Raw genomic sequence first — 18,236 nt, 5'->3', positions numbered from 1 at the left:
TCCCGGCACCCACACCTGGGGTGCCTGGGGTAGGGGTGTGGAGGGGAAGTGACAAGTGGAGGACAACCAGAGCCTAGGAGAAGAGCCCGCTGCCCTGGGAAGGCAGGTCCCTGCAGGGCCACCTCCTTTCCAAATACAGCTTAATCCCTTAAAAGGAATGTTTTATGAGCTATGTAATTCGGCGCGGATGGGTGGCTTTCTCCCTGGACGCCAGGGCTGATGTCACCCTGTGCCTCTCCGCCATGGGGACAGGAGGGGTGTGTAGGCACAGGGAGGGGCCCGAGGGGTTTGGGTTCTGCTCCCAGGGCCAGGGCGATGCCCTCTAAGATCTTCAGAAGAACTGGAGCTTCCCAATCCGCAGTTCAGGCCTTGGCCTTGAGGAGGGTGCTCTTCAGGGTGGGACGCAGGCAGCCGGGGTGCCAGCCCCTTGGGGAAGCTGATCGCTGGGGCTCTGCCCAAGGGGTCCCAGCTGACCACCAACTCTATGGAGAAGGTCTGTTATTTGCTCAAATCCCTCCTTGTAAGGACCATGAGGGCCCAAGTGGAAGCAAGCAGAGGTTAAGAATGTGAAACCTGGAGTCGCGTTGCTGGGTTTGAATCCTGGCTTCACCTCTGACCGGCTGCGTAATCTCAGGCAATTTATTTAACCTCTCTGTGCCTCAGTACACATCTGTGTAATGGGCTTGTCAAACGGGATCATTTTTGAAAAGCATTTATAAAGCCCTTACCAGGTACCAGGTGCATTCTGTTTGTTATATTAAAAATACCATAAATGGGCCCCGCCCAGGGAACTCCTGAACCCATTTAGTCCCTTCCAGGCAGGTGGGAGCCTGGTAAGAGGGAGGGAAGGGCCCTGATGGAGGGAGGGGTGGGGGAGCTTCGTGGGTAGGCAAGGCGTGCAGCATGGGGCTGGATAGAGATGCATGAGCCGGGGCGTGAGACGCCACCACCAGAGGGGTGGGCTCTAGGCAAAGATAAGAGACAGGCAGGGCCACCCTTCAGCTCCACATCCCCTCCTGGGCCCTCTGAGGCACCGAGAGAAATCAGAGAGCACTGAGGAAGAGGAGGAAGAGGGAGAGGGTCGGCGGGGAGGCCCGCAGGAGTCCACCGAGGGGCCCTGGAGCAATGCTATCTCTTCCACTTGCAGGCTGTGTTTCCTTGGGCAAGGCACTTACCCTCTCTGTGCTTCAGACTCCACTTCCCTGCTCTGCTCCTGCTCTGAGGGTAGCCCTGAGCTCACGCCAGTGGAGGCACTGGTACAGCTGCAGCCATGAAGGAGGGGAGGCCGAGAGAGGAAGGGCGAGGGCAATGCCAACATCCAGCAGAGGCTGCTGGCTGGGCCCTCTCACCTTCACACGCAGACACCAGAGGGGATGGAGGTGGGACAAGAGGGAGGACTCTGCCAGCGGCGCCCAAGGAGGCTATAGAGGGGGAATCCCAGAGGGGTGGTAAAATGCCTGGGGACAGAGAGTCGGGCACAGTGTCTTCCCTTGGTCTGTGTGGCCTCTGGAAGTCACCAGAACCATCAGGCACCTGCACAGCCCTTCCTGACAAAGAGACCCTGAGGCTCCTTAGGCAAAGCCAAGTTCTGGCTGGAGGCAGAGGATGTGACACCACCCCCACCTGAGGAATAGGACCTGCAAGCCCCAGAGGCATCGCTCCAAACGCTCACGCGCCAGGACTGTGGGCCATGGGCTGAGGACGTGAAGCCTCCCAGGCGGTCAGCGCCCCCTCCTCAGAGGGGGGGCCCCAGCCCAGCCCAGGCTGCTCAGCTCCGTCCACAAAAAGCACATCTCTCCCCACCCTCATCTGGGCCTGCTTTTCAGCAGGGCGCCCCGGGACCCTGGAGTTGGGTCACAGTGAGTTCTGTGCTTCTGAGCCTGTTCCTTCATCTGTAAAATGGGAAGCAGGAAGACCAGGGGCTTGCTCTCTGAGGCTCCTCCTAGAGCTGCCGCCTGCGATCTAAGGGCAGGGGTCAGCCAGGACGGGGAGGAAGGGGAATGAGAGGGGAGTGCTCGGCAGCCTTGACAGGTTGGAAGCAGTTAACCGGGCACCTCACAGGGTGCCAGGGTTTCCTGCCCTCCCAAGGCCTTTGTTCCGAGAGAGGGAGGAGCCCTTCTTCGGGGAAGGTTCTGGGTGGGGGATGAGTTTCCATCCCCACCCACTGAGACAACAAGCAACTCCCCCAAGGGCAGCAGGGGGAGGGGGCTTCCCTGGATCCCCCAGAGGCAAAAGTGCCCTTGGACTGGCTGGCCAACTGCACACCATCTCCCAGCAGGCAAGTACTAAAGCATAGGGGATCGAGGTTAGACTAAGGGAAGGACTTCCTGGTCTAAAGGGTTTTTGGTTGCTTATGGGTGGAGGAAGGAGCCTCACATCTCTCCTCTCACCCCACCCCCAGTATAAACATGGGGCTCTTACTTGTCAAAACACAGGGAAGGTGGAGTGAGCAGAAACCTGCCCTCACCCCCACCCAGCAATCCCTCACACACACAAGTAGGGCAGACACTCTCTTGACTGCATCCCTACTGAACCTGTTTGATGGCGATGACATCAAACTGTAGGCTTAAAGTCAGCTTCAAGCAGAATTTACCGGTACCGGAGGGAGTTAAGGAGGGGAATGACAGCCCACAAATGCCATTGTCCAGTGTTCCCGCTGGTGTTGCCTGCTGCGAGGGTCAGTGGGGCCTTCCCCAGAGCAGCAGAGTATCTCAGGGAAACCCGGGAACGTGGGCAGGACAGAAAGAGAGGCGAGCCCACCTGGCACCCGAATTCAGGAGGAACAGGACCACGAATGTCCAGAGCAGGCAGCTGCCATCAGATGGGCCTGTGTGTGCAGCTTGGCCGCCGAGTTGCTGTGGACACCCTGGACAAGTGACTTGACGGCCCTGGGCCCCTATCTCCTCCTTTGTATATGAAGGGTATAGACCAGCTGATCCAAAAGGCTCCTGGCTGTGGTTCTGGCTCTTTCAGGATGTGATTCTGGGAGCTGATGCCAGCCGTGGACGGGCGGAGGTCCAGCTACTTGCCTGTGGTCATAGGGAACCTCACCAGGCTCGTTGTCACAACATCCTCACGACAACGGCAGCCTGCACTGTCCAGGAGCCTAGGCCCAGCCACCCGTCGTGCCTCGGTGGCTGACCCGCATCCCGGGCTCTGATGGGCCAGGGACCCCAAGAGGCAAGCAGATGGCTCTCAGTCTGATAGGGAGAGTGGGAGATCAGGACAAACGAGGAGCAGATAAACCGAGGGCCGGAACACTGGAGGGAAGAGGGCAGGGGGCTGGGAGCACGTTGGGGGGGGGCTGGGATGGTGGGAAGGAGAGTGAGTGCCCGAGAAAGGCCGGGCCTGGGGAGGACAGGGCGGGTGGGAGCCCCCAGGCTGCGCTGGGCTGAACTGGGTGGAGGGACGGAGAGGACTCAGGAGGGACCCTGCCAATCTGCCGGTGGCTGGGGTGGGAGCTGCAGGAGCCCCTGCAGAAGCCCGAGCAGGAGAGCGTGGAGAGGACGCAGAGTTTGAAAGGAGCCCTGGGCCCAGAGCCCTCCCAGTCTCTGTTCTCAAGGTAAGACCGGCCCTAACCAGAGGCAGAAGCCAGCCCAGCAAGGGCAGCTGGGTCCCAGGGCCTGCAGAGACCTTGCAGCCGACCGGAGGCCTATGCTGCAGCGGTTCAAACATTCTAAACCCCAACTGCCTGGATTCCGCACCTGGCCCTGCCACTTGCTAATTGTGTGACCTTGGGCGAGCTATTTCACCTCCCTGTACCCTGTTTCGTTGTCTGTAAAGTGCAGCTGAAAATAATACCCACCCCGTCGGGTTGTTTGGGGATTTAATGCGTTAAAGATGTCCAGCAAGTAGAACAAGGCCCGGTGCACAGTGGGAGCCAGAGCAGAGTTTGCTATTTGCTGCTCCAAAGCACATCCCCGGGTTCTTCTCTCTGCAGGTGGGCAGGGCAGGTGACATCATCCCTGACTTCTAGCTGGGGAAACTGAGGCTTGGAGGGGCTACAAGTCCAGGGTTGTCCGGAGGATTAGCATTTAAGAACTAACCAGTGATGGGCACTTAGGTTGTTTCCATCTCCGGGCTATTGTAAATAGAGCTGCAATGAACATTTTGGTACATGACTCTTTTTGAATTATGGTTTTCTCAGGGTATGTGCCCAGTAGTGGGATTGCTGGGTCATATGGTAGTTCTGGTTTTACTTTTTTAAGGAAGGAACCTCCATACTGTTCTCCACAGTGGCTGTATCAATTTACATTCCCACAAACGGTGCCAGAGGGTTCCCTTTACTCCACACCCTCTCCAGCATTTATTGTTTCTAGATTTTTTGATGATGGCCATTCTGACTGGTGTGAGATGATATCTCATTGTAGTTTTGATTTGCATTTCCCTAAACGTAAGGTAGATAGCTAGAGGGAAGCAGCCGCATAGCACAGGGATATCAGCTCCGTGCTTTGTGCCCACCTGGAGGGGGGTGGATAAGGAGGGTGGGAGGGAGGAAGATGCAAGAGAGAAGAGACATGGGAACATATGTATATGTATAACTGATTCACTTTGTTATAAAGCAGAAACTAACACACCATTGTAAAGCAATTATACCCAATAAAGATTAGAGGGAAGCAGCCGCATAGCACAGGGATATCAGCTCCGTGCTTTGTGCCCACCTGGAGGGGGGTGGATAAGGAGGGTGGGAGGGAGGAAGATGCAAGAGAGAAGAGACATGGGAACATATGTATATGTATAACTGATTCACTTTGTTATAAAGCAGAAACTAACACACCATTGTAAAGCAATTATACCCCAATAAAGATGTTAAAAAAAAAAAAAAAAAGAACTAACCAGGCCCTACCCTGCTGAGTTTCCAAGGCAAGATGAGACCAGGCTTGCCGAGGTGGGCGGCAGACAGGCCTCTGACACCCCACATTCCCTGGGGTCTCCCACCCAAGCCCCAGGCAGGCCTGGAGAGCCTGTCACATGTGGGCACGTTCACAGCTTAGTCCCCCTTCCCTCATCTCCTTGGCCCTACCCCTCCCGTAGGAAACCTTGGCCAATTGTCTCCACCTCCCTGGGATTCTCAGATTCCATCCTTACCTCATCATCTGCAGTTTGAACAATCAGGAATTGGAGATGCCACCTGAAGGCTCTGAGTGAGGGGCCCCGGGTGGGTGTGCTCCGAGCATATGAGCTGCCACTTCGCATGGAGGCCCCCGGAAGGGGCGTGAGCTGGCTGGGCCGCACCTGGTCCTCTCACGGCAGCCCTTCCGCTCTCCCAGGTGCGAGCCCTGGAGCATCGCAACCAGCTGCTGGAAACCCGATGGCGCTTCCTGCAGAGCCGGGACTTGGCAGCCTTTGACCTTGGACACCTCTACGAGGAGTACCAGGGCCGACTGCGGGAGAAACTGCACAAAGTGAACCAGGAGCGGGGCCAGCTTGAGACCAAACTGCTGCAGGAGCTTGAGACGGTGAAGGCGTTTCAGATCAGGTAGGGGCGCCCTATGGGCATGTGGGCCGGGACTGAGGCTGGGGACCAACCTGCGCTCAGGCGCAAGGTCTGGGAGCCCAGGCCAGAAAAAGAGGAAACTTCTTTAGAAAACAATTCTTTAGTCCACACTTACTTATTGAAGACCTGCAATGTGCTAGCGGTACTCTAAATACTGGGAGGATATGACAGTGAAGCTACAGTGACCCCCCCAAATAGTGACCCTTACGACGAAGCCAGTCTCATGCTGGCTGACAGCCAAGCCCTGTGCTTGCTGGCCCCTGGGCACTGTCACAGCTCGCATCCCCATTGTGCCCATAAACACACTGGCTCTCGGCCACACGACCCTCTGGCAATGGGAAGTTGTGTCACTAGCTAGAGCAACAGATGGGCTCCTGCTTTGAATGTAGCCTGGGATTTTGACCTCTCTTGGACTGGCAAGAGAAGGGGCCGGGTGCAGGCAGGGAGCGGAAATGATGGGGTTTGTTTGCACAAGGAAACAATCCCCTAGAGGTAATGCGTGCCTGACCTCAGTGGTGGACTTGGGATCTAGAGAGAGATGAGGAAAACAGCCCCAGCCTGCAGTATGCTTTTATAACCTAGTGGGACACACAGACAGGGGAACAAGCAGCTGGCAAGCAGTACGGCCCAGTGGTTAAGTGCCCAGGCTTGGGCATGACTGTGTCCTGTGGAAGGGGGTTACTCCCTGCCCACACCCCTCATTAGCTCTGTGACCTCGGGCAAGTTGCCTCACACGTGAACCCCAGTCTCCTCCCGTGTGGAGGGGGAACGGTGATGGTTGATGCCAAGCCAAGGCTGGTGTGAGGAGGAAGCTGAGAGTTCAGCGTGATGCCTGGGGCTGATAAACGGCCACTTTTCTGACCCCTAAAAGGCTGAGCGCCCAGCACACAGCAGTCCTTGACTGGGGCTTGCTGAGCTGACTCAGCCAGTCTAGAAAGGCAGACCAGTTACCCTGGTCGCTCAGAGGAGAGGTGACCCTTTCTGACCAGACGACAGCCACGGCTTCAAGGGCAAGGAGGCTGGGCAGAGCAGAGAGGCCGGTCTCCTTGCAAGGAGGCTCCCGGCCAGGGTGAGGGGAGGACAGGGTGTGGTTGAGCCTGTACCCTCCTCCGGCAGGGCTTGGGCCAGACCCCAGGCCAGTGATCTGAGGAGAGGCCCAAAGCCTCCAGAGTCAGAGGGTGGAGGCAGCCTGTCAGGAGTCCAGGGACCTGGCTCAGCTTTTGCCCACCGCCTCTCCACATGGCCTCCCTTGCTCAGACCACATTCAGAGGGGAGGGTCACACAGAGAGCTCTCCCCTCTCTGGGGACCTCAGTTTCCTCATCTGTGGATCTGGCTGGAACTTCTCAACCAACTGGCATGATCTGCAGCCCTGGCCTGGGCTGGTCCTCGAGGCTGGGCCCCTTTCTGACCCGGGGGCCACCTTGCCCCGGAGCCCTGCCCTCCCAGGTCCTAGGGAAACACACAGGGAATCTGATTGCCCATTCTGACGGCGACGAGGCAAATCATATTGGTGCACCAGAGCCCACGACTCATTTCGTTGATACCTAGCAGGTCTTTGGCCCTCAAAGGAGCAGAGAATGGCAGAGCTGGATGGCAGCTTGGATCCTCCTTTTATGGGGAAGGAAACAGAGGCCCAGAGAGGGCGGGGGCTTGTCCTCAGTCACGTAGCCATGCGTACTAAGTCCCATCCCTCACCTCCCAAGTTCCCGGGTGAAGCTGCTCCCGTGAGAGCAGCCAGATCACATCCACAGAGGCACTTTGTAACTGGAAATTCTGTACAAACACTACTTGTTGTCTTAATCTGGCTCAGCCCCCCTCAGTTGGCCTGCTGCCTGGTTTGCATCTGCTGCCTGATTTTACTATTTAGGCTCAGGGCCTCTCTTCCCCTCTCTGGGTAGGGAACACGCCTGAGTTGGGGGAGGTAAGGCTGGAGGGTTGCTGGGTCTGCGGGCCAGAGCCATAGAAACTGAAGCCTGGCTGTGCAAAGCCTGGGGCCCCCAGGAGCCAGGAGGCGCCAGACCAAGCCCTGACAGGGAGGGGTGTGCCTTGAGTCTGCAAGGCCGATGAGATCAGCTTCACTCCTAGAAATAAACAAGTTTGGTGGGGGGAGGTATGGGTGTGACGAGCTGAAAAGGGCTAAGAACGGTATGGGGAGCCGGTGGCTGACAGACTGGCAAGGGATTGGTGGTGAATGGGGGGACATGGCATCACATAAGCGTCTATAGGAATGGAGATTTCCAAAAGCTTTGATGTAGCAGGGACCCCAAGGATCAGCTAGCTAACCCCTCTGTTTACTAAGGATGAAGCAGAGGCCCAGCAAGGGGAAGCAACTTGCCCAAGCCCACACAGCAAGTGACTTAGGAATGTCGCATACGATTGTGTAAGCTGTCTGCTGCACAACAGCATCTGTTTGAGGGGGTGAACTGGAATTGAAATGCAGTGGAGTCAACGAGAAGGGGGCTGGAAGGCTGCACAGAAGGCTGGGAAGGGCAGTGAGGGGTAAAAAGGAGGTTTGGCACCTCGGAGGGCTCCCCACTGGACAGTTCTCCCCAAGGTCCTGCACCCAGGCTGGCAGAACTCTGCTATCCAGAGAAGGCCGGGGCGGGGGAGGGGAGAGGCTGGACACAGGGCGTGCATGGGGAAGGCCAGTCAATGGGAGCTCCCCAGCTTGGGGCTCCCCAGACCCCTGTCCCCAATTCAGGAGGCCCCCAGATTCCAGAGGGAAGCCTCTTCAAGTCAGATTTGTGAAGGATGTGCAGAGAACTGCCCCTCCCTCGCCTGCAACGAGGGTTCCCGTGGCTTCTTTCTGGAAATGCTGAGACAGAGGGGCTGAGGGCCGGGGCCTGGTGTTGGAGAGCAGGGAGCTTGGGTAATAATGACAGCAGTAGCTTTAGTGGGTGCCACGTACCGTTGTAAACACTTTATGTATTAACTTATTTAATACTCGCCACATCAACATTATCATGACAAAGGCAAACAGAAGCAGCCTATCCAAGGTCACACAGCTAGTTAGCAAGACAGTGAGGAATTGAACCCAAATAGTCTGGCTCTGGAGCCCCATCCTTAACCAGCACACTGCACGAGCCTCCAAGCCCCTCTCTGTGTCTCGATTTCCTCATCTGTGAAATGGGACCAACAGGACATCCCTGGCTGGCAGCTCTGAGGGTCACAGGAGGGGGTGCAAGTAAAGCTTCTTGGGCATTTTGTTTGCCCTGGCAGGCCCCAGATTGCAGACCAGTCTCCCTGGCCCTCGCCACCACCCTGCCCCCATGACCCGTACTCTCAGAGTCCCTCCAAACTCTCGGAAGCCGACGTAGTGACCGGGGAGAGTGCAGGCCCTCAGCACACTGAGTTCCAGAGACCCAAGTGCCCCATGGGCTCTCACTCCCTGGGGCCTGCTCCCCTGAGTTCCTCAGGGAGGCTGGGGGAAAAGAAGGCCTAGGGGGTGGCAGGTCCAGCTAGTTGATGTGGGCGATGGGTGACGCTGCCCCATCTGTGAGGTCAGGGACTGGGGCAGGCGGGTGGCTGTAATTAGAGCTGCCAGTGATTCAGGCATTCCCTGGAGAGGAGGGGAGAAGACAGAAAGCCACAGAATCCCCACATCCTCTGGGGCAGGCAGGGCTGCAGGTGGGAAGCGTGCAGCTGGCCGACACCAACCCCGGGGGCCAAGAAAGTAAGGGCAGGGATCCAGGGAACCTGTCTCCCCGTCCAACAGCGTCCTTGTTCTGAATACGAGGTGGACTCGAGTAAGGAAGAGGCACATCTGAGGAGAGAGGGAACCCACCTTTGTGGAATGCTGGTGGACTTCAGTCCCCATGCACACACGCATGCACCCATGCACATGCGCACGTGCATACCACGAAAGACAAGCGAGGGGGTGGAGTTACCTGCCCCCAAACACACCGGGGGCCCATCTGACTGCAAAGTCCATGCCCTTCCTGTCCTCCCTCTGCGGGGAAGATGGCATGGTGTCCTGCTGTCTAGCAAAGCAGTGGGGATAAGGGTGGGGCTGCAGGGACAGGTAGAGTTAGGAGAGGATAACGTGCGAGGAAGATGCTCAGAGCAGGCTCAACCAAAGACAGCTTGTTTGAAACTGAGACTCTCCGGGGAGGAGATGGGAAAACGATGAGGGAACAAAACGTCAGGGTGAAAGGGCCGCACGATCAGGAGGGGTTTCCTGGAGGAGGTGAATGTGAAGCACAGCCAGGAAAGGGGCAGATGTCACTGGGAGAGGAATGGCTGCTCATCAAGAAGGAGTGAGCCTGGGAAGCGGGCTGCCTGCTGCCCCAGAGCCAGGGTACCGTAGAGGAGAGGGGCTTCATCCACCTGAAGAAGGGACCACGTTTTCCTAACTGGCACAAGGCACCAAGTGGGACCACAGAGGCCCTGAGCCCCACCCAAGGAGGGTTAAACAAACCCTCACCAAGTCCCGCCACATCCAGCTGAGCAGCCCCTCTCTCTCTCTCTCTGTCTCTCCCTGCCTCCCCCTTCCCTCCCTCCCCACCTCCCAGGTATGAGGACGAGATCTCCAAGCGCACGGACATGGAGTTCACCTTTGCGCAGCTGAAGAAGGTAGCCTGACCCGGGGGCTCCTTCCACATGGACACTCTGCCCTCTTTTACTCAGGATCCCCAAGCAAAGCCCCCAGAGGCTGAGTCCCAGGACCACAGGCAGAGAGACATGAACCTGTCCCCACCCTGCTCCTTCTGAGCCAGGTCTCCTCTGGGAATCACCCCCATCTCACCCAGGAAGCAAAGTCCCCCCTACCCCACCCCTGCCCTGGGACCCCTCCATTCCCTCTCCCATAGTTCACTGCTGCTCCCACCCCCAGGACCTGGATGCAGAGTGTCTTCGACGGACAGGACTAGAGACCAAGTTAAAAGGCCTGAAGAACTTTGTGGTACTGATGAAAAGCATCTACGAGCAGGTGAGAAGATGGGGCCAGTGTCCCGCTGAGCCGTGGGTAAGGGATGCAGGGGAGGCAAAGGTGTCCAGTGGGTCGTGGAAACTTCAGCAGGCACTCACTGTTGGCAGCCACAGATGTAACAGTTTCCTAAACCCCTTGCACGCTGCTGTCAATAATCCAACGTGTCCCCTCGTCACTCATTTCATGGAGTGTGGCAGGTCCCCACAAAGCCTCTCTCAGGGAGAGCCCTGCTTTCACATGTGCTGGAGCACTGAGGACATGCAGGGGACCAGGTACATCAAGGGTCAGGAGGTGGCCTCAGAGCAGGGAACCAGGAGGCCTTGAACAACCGTTCTAATTGAACTAACCTCTCTCTCATCCCCATAGCCTAAATTGCAGACACCCACAGTTCTAGCTCTGATAGACCTTCACTGCACCCTCCACCATTTTGGGGTCAGGCAGGGAAGACCTACAGTCAGATTCTCTAGTTCCCAGACAACACTAGCTTCTGCCAGACAAAAATGGCGCAGTAGGAACTTACCTGGCAGTCCAGTGGTTAAGACTCTGCACTTCCATTGCAGGGGGCATGGGTTCGATCCCTCGGGAACTAAGATCCCACATGCTGCGTGGTACAGCCAAACAAAAAGACCCAGTAAATGTAGACAGAGGAGCCTCCAGACACATTCTTATATGTCCTCAGCTGAGCCTGGGGGAACAGCGGCCCAGCAAGGCCTGTCCCACTGCCAGTGCCGCCAGCAGATGAGCCCTGCCACTGGACTCCACCCCTCGGCGCCACTCTGCCTCCCGGGCATCCTTTGGGACGTGTGTTCTCCTCTCTACATCCCCCGTCTCAGGGGTGAGGAGGCTGATGGGTCGATGCTTCAGTTCATCTACAAGCAGGCAGGACCCTCGCTGGGGATGACAGGGCGCAGCAGCCTGTGCGCCGCAAACCGCTGGCGCCAAGCTATGGCAACGCAGCCCAGGGCAGAGCAGGGGTCAAAGTCACCACCGCAATCAGAAAGGTCTGCTAGGGGCTTCCCTGGTGGCGCAGTGGTTGAGAGTCTGCCTGCCGATGCAGGGGACACGGGTTCGTGCCCCGGTCCGGGAAGATCCCACATGCCGCGGAGCGGCTGGGCCCGTGAGCCATGGCCGCTGAGCCTGCGCGTCCGGAGCCTGTGCTCCGCAACTGGAGAGGCCACGGCAGTGAGAGGCCCGCGTAACGCAAAAAAAAAAAAGAAAGGTCTGCTAAAATGGCCCTAGGGCTGCTGACCATGGCTTCAGGGCCTTGCCCTGTGGAGATGGAGACTGGCCCTCACTACTCTCCAGCGGCTCAGCCCCCAGAGGGGCTTCCATGGGCCTGAGACCTGCCTGCAGCCATGGGAGGTGGCAGAACTGAGAGAACACCCCAACCCTCGCCAACAGCGGAGAGGCAGCCCTCGCAGGCAGACCGCTCCAATGCCCACTGAGTGGCGTGGGGAGCGGGTGAGGGTTTCCGCTGCCCACACTCACCAGGCCTGCTACCGCCCCAGCAGACGTCAGCAGGACCAACGTTTCAGCCTCTGGTCCGTCCTGCGAGCCCACACCTCCGCGAGCCCAGGGCCAGGTGGAGGCCCTACAGGGGCAGAGACATAGCTGAGGAAGGTCAGGCATAGCCAGCCATCTATCTGAGCATTGCTGGAGGCACACACGCCAAACCTCTGGGCCCCCGCCCCAATAGCCAGGCTGTGGACTCCATTCGGACTTGGCAGCCCTTGGGCCCCAATCCTGACTCTACTTTTTTTTTTCTTTTTTTTTTTTTTTACCATTTCTGTGACTCAGAGCAAGTTATTTCTCCCCTCTGTGCCTCACTTTCCTCATCTCTAAAATAGGGAGAGTGATAGTAGCAGGTTCAACGGACTGCGATGGGATAAATCCGTTCATTCACTGAACAAATGTTTATGGCTTGCCTGCTAGGTGCCAGGCACTGATATCACAGCAGTGAGCCAGGCGGGCAAGTTTCCTGCTCTCAGGAGGGCACAACTTAGCTAAGAGGGGACAGGCTAATAAGCACCTATATGGACAAGATCATTTTGGAGGGTGAAAAGTTGCTGGTATGCAAAGAAACAGGGTGATGCCTTACTGCAAGAGGGCAGCGAAGCTTCCGCCCCTGAGTCCGAGTGTTGACGGGGGTGCATCTCAGAGGAGGCCCAAGCGTGTGGAGGCCCAAACCAGGAAGATCCAGCTCAGCAGAGACTTGAGGTGGCTTCTGCCAAAGGAAGAGCTGTGTGAAGCACCTGAGGCAGGAATGATTTGATCCTGGGAGGGAGAGAAAGCAGCAGCTGTGGCCAAGGCAGAGTGGGCAAGGGCCAGCTCATGCAGGGTCTGGGGCCCAGGATGGGATGTGGCCCTTATTCTAAGCATGATGAGCAGCCCTTGGTAGGGACCAGCGTGGGTGCTACAGACGGGGTAAAGGTATGGCTTGTGCTGCTGGAGGACTGCTGTGGAGAAAGGGCCACAGTGAACGCAGAAGTGCATTTATTATTATTTATATTATATGATAAATACTATCATATTATATATTATTTTATAACATAATATATTTAATATATTTATAATATATGAAATAATATATTTTTTATTATTACATGTTATATGTAATATATATAATAACAGCAGTTATTATTGCTTTGGGAGGCAGTGAGGTGGCAGGTTGACATCGGGCCGTGAGGTTTGAGATTCTCTCCACACACCTCTGTAGGCTGAGAAGGCAACGCTGACCCATTGCTAAAAAGATTCCCCACACTGACGGGTCTCTAAGCTGGCACTGCCTAGTAGAAATATAATGCAAGCCACATAGGTAATTGTAAGTTTTCTAGTAGCCACATTGTTTTAAAAAGCAAAGAAATGGGAAAAAATAATTTTAATGTATTCTATTTAGCCCGATACATCCCAAATATGATTATTCAACGTGTAATCCATATAAAAAGTGAATGGGCTATTTCACATTCTTTTTCCCATTCTAAATCTTCAAAACCTGGTCTGTATTTTACACCTCCAGCTCATCTCAGTTCTGACTGGCCACATTTCAAGTGCTCGTGACCACAGAGAGCTAGTGGCTACCGCATCAGACAGAGCAGGTCCAAGCACAGGCAGGTGCCAGCCATGGCCAGCTCAGGTAGAAGGAAAACATGGCGGGATGTGACTAGCTCCAGGTGAGGCCAGACTCTCTGGTTTCAACTTTGGAGCAGACACCAGAAAAGCACGGCTATATAGGCCCACCCCAGGGCCCCAGGAAAGAGCCCTCCCCTCTCCCCAAAACACACACACACCACACACACACGCACCCAGGATAAGTTGTGGAAGGCCTTTCCCAGAAGCCAATGGCCATAGGCTGCTCGGGGCCTCATCTACACACTGCAGCCTCCCAGGCAACCCCCTTACCCCTCGCCTCCGGGAATACAGGCTGTGAGAGGACCCTGGGGCCCTCATGTCCCCTCAGCCTCCAGGGTACACCCCAGCTCCCAAGTGCACTGGGGCCTGGCTGCATCCAGCCAGAATGCCACCTGCCCCACCCATACACTCTGGTTCCAGGGAGATTAGCTACGGAATCCACTGACAACCCCCTGCAGCCAGGCACACCTCCTAGGATGCTGATGCCTGCAAAGAGGACCTGGCATGACTAAGCTGCTTTGGCACCTGCCTTCGTGGTGCCTCGGGAGGTTGCTCCAGGCCCTGGACACCTCCTCCCGGCTCCATCACCGTTACCAATCACAACAATAGTTTCCTTAGCTGTTGCTTATTGAGCACCTACTACATTCCAGGCACCAGGCTGAGTGCTTTCCAGATGTAATCTCATTTACTCTTCCCAATAACCCTATAAAGTAGGGATAATGATTAAGAAAGCATGAACTTTAGAGCAGCTTGGATTTGAATCCTGGCTTGGTGACTATGTGAACTTGAGCAGGTTCCTTTATTTCTCTATGCCTCAATTTCCCCATTTGTAAAATGGGGAGAACAATAGCACCTAGCTCACTGGCCTGTTGTGAGGATTTATTTTGCTAATATATCCTAAAACACTTAGAACAGTGTCTGGCACATGGTATTTGTTAAATGTTAGCTGTGTTCAGTTCCATAATTATACACATTTTTCAAATGAGAAAACTGAGACTCGGCTAAGTTTACAGACTTGGCCAGGGTTGCCCAGGTAATAAGATGTGGTGGTACTCAGAGCTCAGTTCCCTTTTCTTTTGGCCATACCACGCGGCACGCAGGATCTTAGTTCCCCAACCAGGGACCGAAACCGTGCCCCCTGCAGTGGAAGCGTGGAGTCTTAACCACTGGACCGCTGGGGAAGTCCCCCAGTGCCATTAAACACTACATTTTACCAAGCAGTACTGGTACCCCCTCAGAGTCACCATCCTCCCGGACCTGGGGGGCCACAACGAGAGTGGTCATACGCATGGCAGCCTCCTCAGACTCTGGCTCCTAAGTGAAGCTCTGAACTGTACCTTGGCTTAATTCTTGCCAACTTGAAGGTACACATCCCATGGTGGCACTCCCACACCACACAAGTCAGCATTGTTATGCCCTCTGCAGCCCGGCAGGGGCCGGCCTGTCTGAACAGGTCTGCAGATGCTCTAAACCCTCCACTTCCTACTGCTGTATACCATGCTCATGCTTAACGCTGCCTTTTTCCAGAAAGGATCTGAGGCTGCCCCATCAGCTGTGTTTCTCCCATCCTTTTGCCCCAGTGGCGCCCTGTGTTCTGAAGCGCCCTAGCCTTTTCCTGGTCCACAGCAAACGCTACCCTAGGCCTGGGCTGGAAGTGTCCCTGTAGAGCTTTGTCTGAAACGCCCCAAGTCCACCAACCTACACAACATGGTGACTGAGGGAGCTCCAAGCTACATCTCTGAAACTGTTCACAGCCGAGCTCCGGCCGGGATGCCCGTTCCATTTGGGAGATGCCAGTCTCCAGAGATGACCCGAGGCAGCAGAGTTGGGGCATGAATCCGTAGGCACCGTCAACCTTATTCTGGCACGGGCTGGGGCCTCCTGCTGCCTCTGCTCTGAGATCTCTGTTAAGTCCATCTGCAGATCAGCCAAAACCCTCCATCAGGGAACCCCCTAAAGGGCAGCTGGCCACTGAGCTCAGAGTCCCGCTGGCTCCAGGATGGAGACAGGCTGCTGCCACTGCCCAAGCTGCCTTTTCCAGGAGGCAATCCTGATCACCAGAGATGCTAGTGGGCGGGGTCGGGCAGCGAGCAGACAGGGGAGGGGCGGCCTTCCTCTGCAGGCCTCGCAGCTGCCCGACCCCGCGGTCTACAGCCACAGGGATACGAGCTGCAGGTCAGGAGTAGCAGCATCTGCAGGTCCAGAAGCCAGAGCTTCAGCCACAGCCTGGCTGAGCATAAAGACAGACGAGGGTCAGGAGGGGGCCCAAAGTCAAGAACCAAGATCAGAATGCGGTCACGAGCCAAAAACAAAACCTGGATCTGAGCAGGCCTCCTGATCCAACTGCCGCTTTTCAGGAAATGCAGGGGCCAGAGGAGCGTGTTAAACACCGACACGCAGGGCAATCAGTAAAATTCAGACTATGGGCAAGCAACTCGGTGTTTTCAATAAGAAGAAGAAAAAAATAATAATAACAGACAGAGAGAGATGGAGATGGTATCTACAAAATAAGAGAGACTTAGAGACATATGGACCAATGAGAGTGTATGGACCTTGTTTGGATCCTGAATCAAACAAAGTTTGATCAAGCAAAGTTTGATCCGACAGGAGTAACTATGCCGTCCCTGTCCCACCCCCTCCCTCCCCCGGGGCTGAGCCCTGCCCCACCTCCCAGGGTGCCCGGCCCCCCTGCCTGCCTCTCCGAGGCTCCCCGGCCACCTGCCTCACTCTGTCTGTAACATGCTGGCCACGGGCACTCTGCTTATGCCCACTCACTCCTTCCCACAGGGGCCCCACCCAGGCCCAGGTTGCTGATCAGCACCTCCAGGGAAAGCAGCCCAGGGCCCTGGAGGTGACACCTTGCAGCCCCTACAAAGACACCCGTCCCCACCCGCCTTTCTAAACACCCATGAACCTTCAGGCCAGAAAGCTGCCAGGCTGCGGGGCATGACAGAAAGCAGATCTGGGGCTTCGGCTCCTGTGTCTACCCCACTATGTGAGCTTAGCAGGAGCAGCAAAGGCTCTGGAGTCCAGCCCTGCGCTTACAGCTGTTTCCATCAACTCTGTGCGCTGCAGTTTCCTTCCTCTCTGTAATCTGGGGCTAACAATCGTGCCAACGTGGTGAGGAGGAAACGTGAGGATGCCTGGAAAGCCCTTAGCACACACACAGCCTGGTCTGTCATGAGCCCCCAGGGAAATGGGAGGTTTTACCGCTTCCGGGGTCTCTGAGAACAAAGGCTATTAGCATTTTCCGGGTGGTGGAGAGGACAGAGAAGGGGGGAAAGAAGGATCCCAGAGGACCGAGAGAAGAGAAGGCGCTGAGGCTAAATCCTGTCGTGGCCGGGCAAGCCCCTCAGCTAGATGGGGAGGGGCACTGAGTCCCCAGGGTGACCCTGAAGTCACCTCTGCCTTGGCCGCTGGCAGGGGAGTGGGGATGCTCGATTGTCAGCCTCTGGTCTACTCCTGCCCTCATCATTCATGGGCTTCCATCCCAACATGCATTCAACAGAGACATTCCCCTGCCAGATATGGAGGCCTGGAGGCGAAAATGCCTCATCCAGGCCCTCGGGGAGTTCCCGTCCTGGGAGGGCAGGGGTAGGGGAGGTCAAGCTGCCCAATGGTGGAATTCCCTCAGGCCCAGAGGTCCTGGGCCCCTTCCTCCCCTGCCAGGAGAGGAGGAAGGTGGTCTGCCCTGGGAGTGGACAACGGTGTAGACGGGGGAAACTGAAGAGGGTTCATTCAGGCTTGTAGGTTTGGCCTCTGGAGCCAAGGGTCCCTCCCTGCCCTCGCAGAGACGAAGACCAACAGGTGGGTGAGCAGGCCCGACAGCTGCTTCCCAAGAGTCCAAGCTGGGGAGGCGGGGCAGGGAGGCATCTATCCTCTGAGCATCTCTCCCGGGAGACAGGGAGGAGCCCGCCCTCCCCTCGCCCCCGGGGGATGAATGCACAATGGGGACTATATCTGGCTGAGGGTCTGGTGCCCCCCTACCAGCCCTGAGCCCCCAAGTCTGTGCCCGGCCAGGAGCTGAAGGACCTGGCAGCCCAAGTGAAGGATGTGTCGGTGACCGTGGGTATGGACAGCCGCTGCCACATTGACCTGAGCGGCATCGTGGAGGAGGTGATGGCCCAGTATGACCCCGTCATGGCTCGCAGCCTGGAAGAGGCCAAGGCGTACTCCCAGAGCCAGGTTCGGAGCTCACGAGCAGGCTGGGGAAAGGCAGCCAGGGCAGAACGGGCTGCAGCAGCGATGGCTGAGGCCGCCTGCAGCTCTGCGTGCTGAGACTCTGGGAGAGGGGAATGGGGAAACACAGTGGGGACGGAGCCCACAGCAGTGAGTTCACAGGCAGGAAGGAGAATGTGAGAGCCCAGCGCTGTGCCCGGCCCCAGGGGTGATGGGGACAGGGGCAAGCCCACAGTCTGCACTCTTCAGAGGCTCACGATGGTGCTGCCAGCCAGCAATGCCAGGCCAGGTGGCATTGCCAGGGCACGGCCCATGGGGCTCAGTCTAGAGCAGCCAGGAGAGGCCATCCAGAGACGGACGTGGTGGGGCGAGGAGGGGCAGTGGTGGGCCACAGAGGAGGAGGTGGCGCCGGGGTGAGGAAGAAGGGGCCAGGGGCCAGGGTGCCGGGGGGGGACACACTGAGTGGCCCCTCACTGCCGCCTCCTCCACGGCCTCCAGCTGGA

General features: G+C 56.8%; 1 protein-coding gene across 2 annotated transcripts in view; it reads left to right on the top strand.

Moving 5' to 3' along the window:
• KRT80 (keratin 80) overlaps positions 1 to 18,236 on the top strand; it is a 21,743-nt gene that overhangs the window by 1,703 nt on the left and 1,804 nt on the right. For both annotated transcript variants that reach the window (XM_007452341.1, XM_007452342.1), the window contains exons 2-5: positions 5,271 to 5,479; positions 10,010 to 10,070; positions 10,330 to 10,425; positions 17,575 to 17,746. In XM_007452341.1, coding sequence (XP_007452403.1) covers positions 5,271 to 5,479; positions 10,010 to 10,070; positions 10,330 to 10,425; positions 17,575 to 17,746 — 538 coding nt within the window. The remainder of the gene's footprint in view (positions 1 to 5,270; positions 5,480 to 10,009; positions 10,071 to 10,329; positions 10,426 to 17,574; positions 17,747 to 18,236) is intronic.

This window comes from Lipotes vexillifer, unplaced genomic scaffold (genome assembly GCF_000442215.2).
Source record: "Lipotes vexillifer unplaced genomic scaffold, Lipotes_vexillifer_v1.1 scaffold422, whole genome shotgun sequence".
Lineage (NCBI taxonomy): Eukaryota > Metazoa > Chordata > Mammalia > Artiodactyla > Lipotidae > Lipotes > Lipotes vexillifer.
Note: the sequence above shows the minus strand (reverse complement) of the source record. Positions and strands in the feature narration are given on the sequence as shown.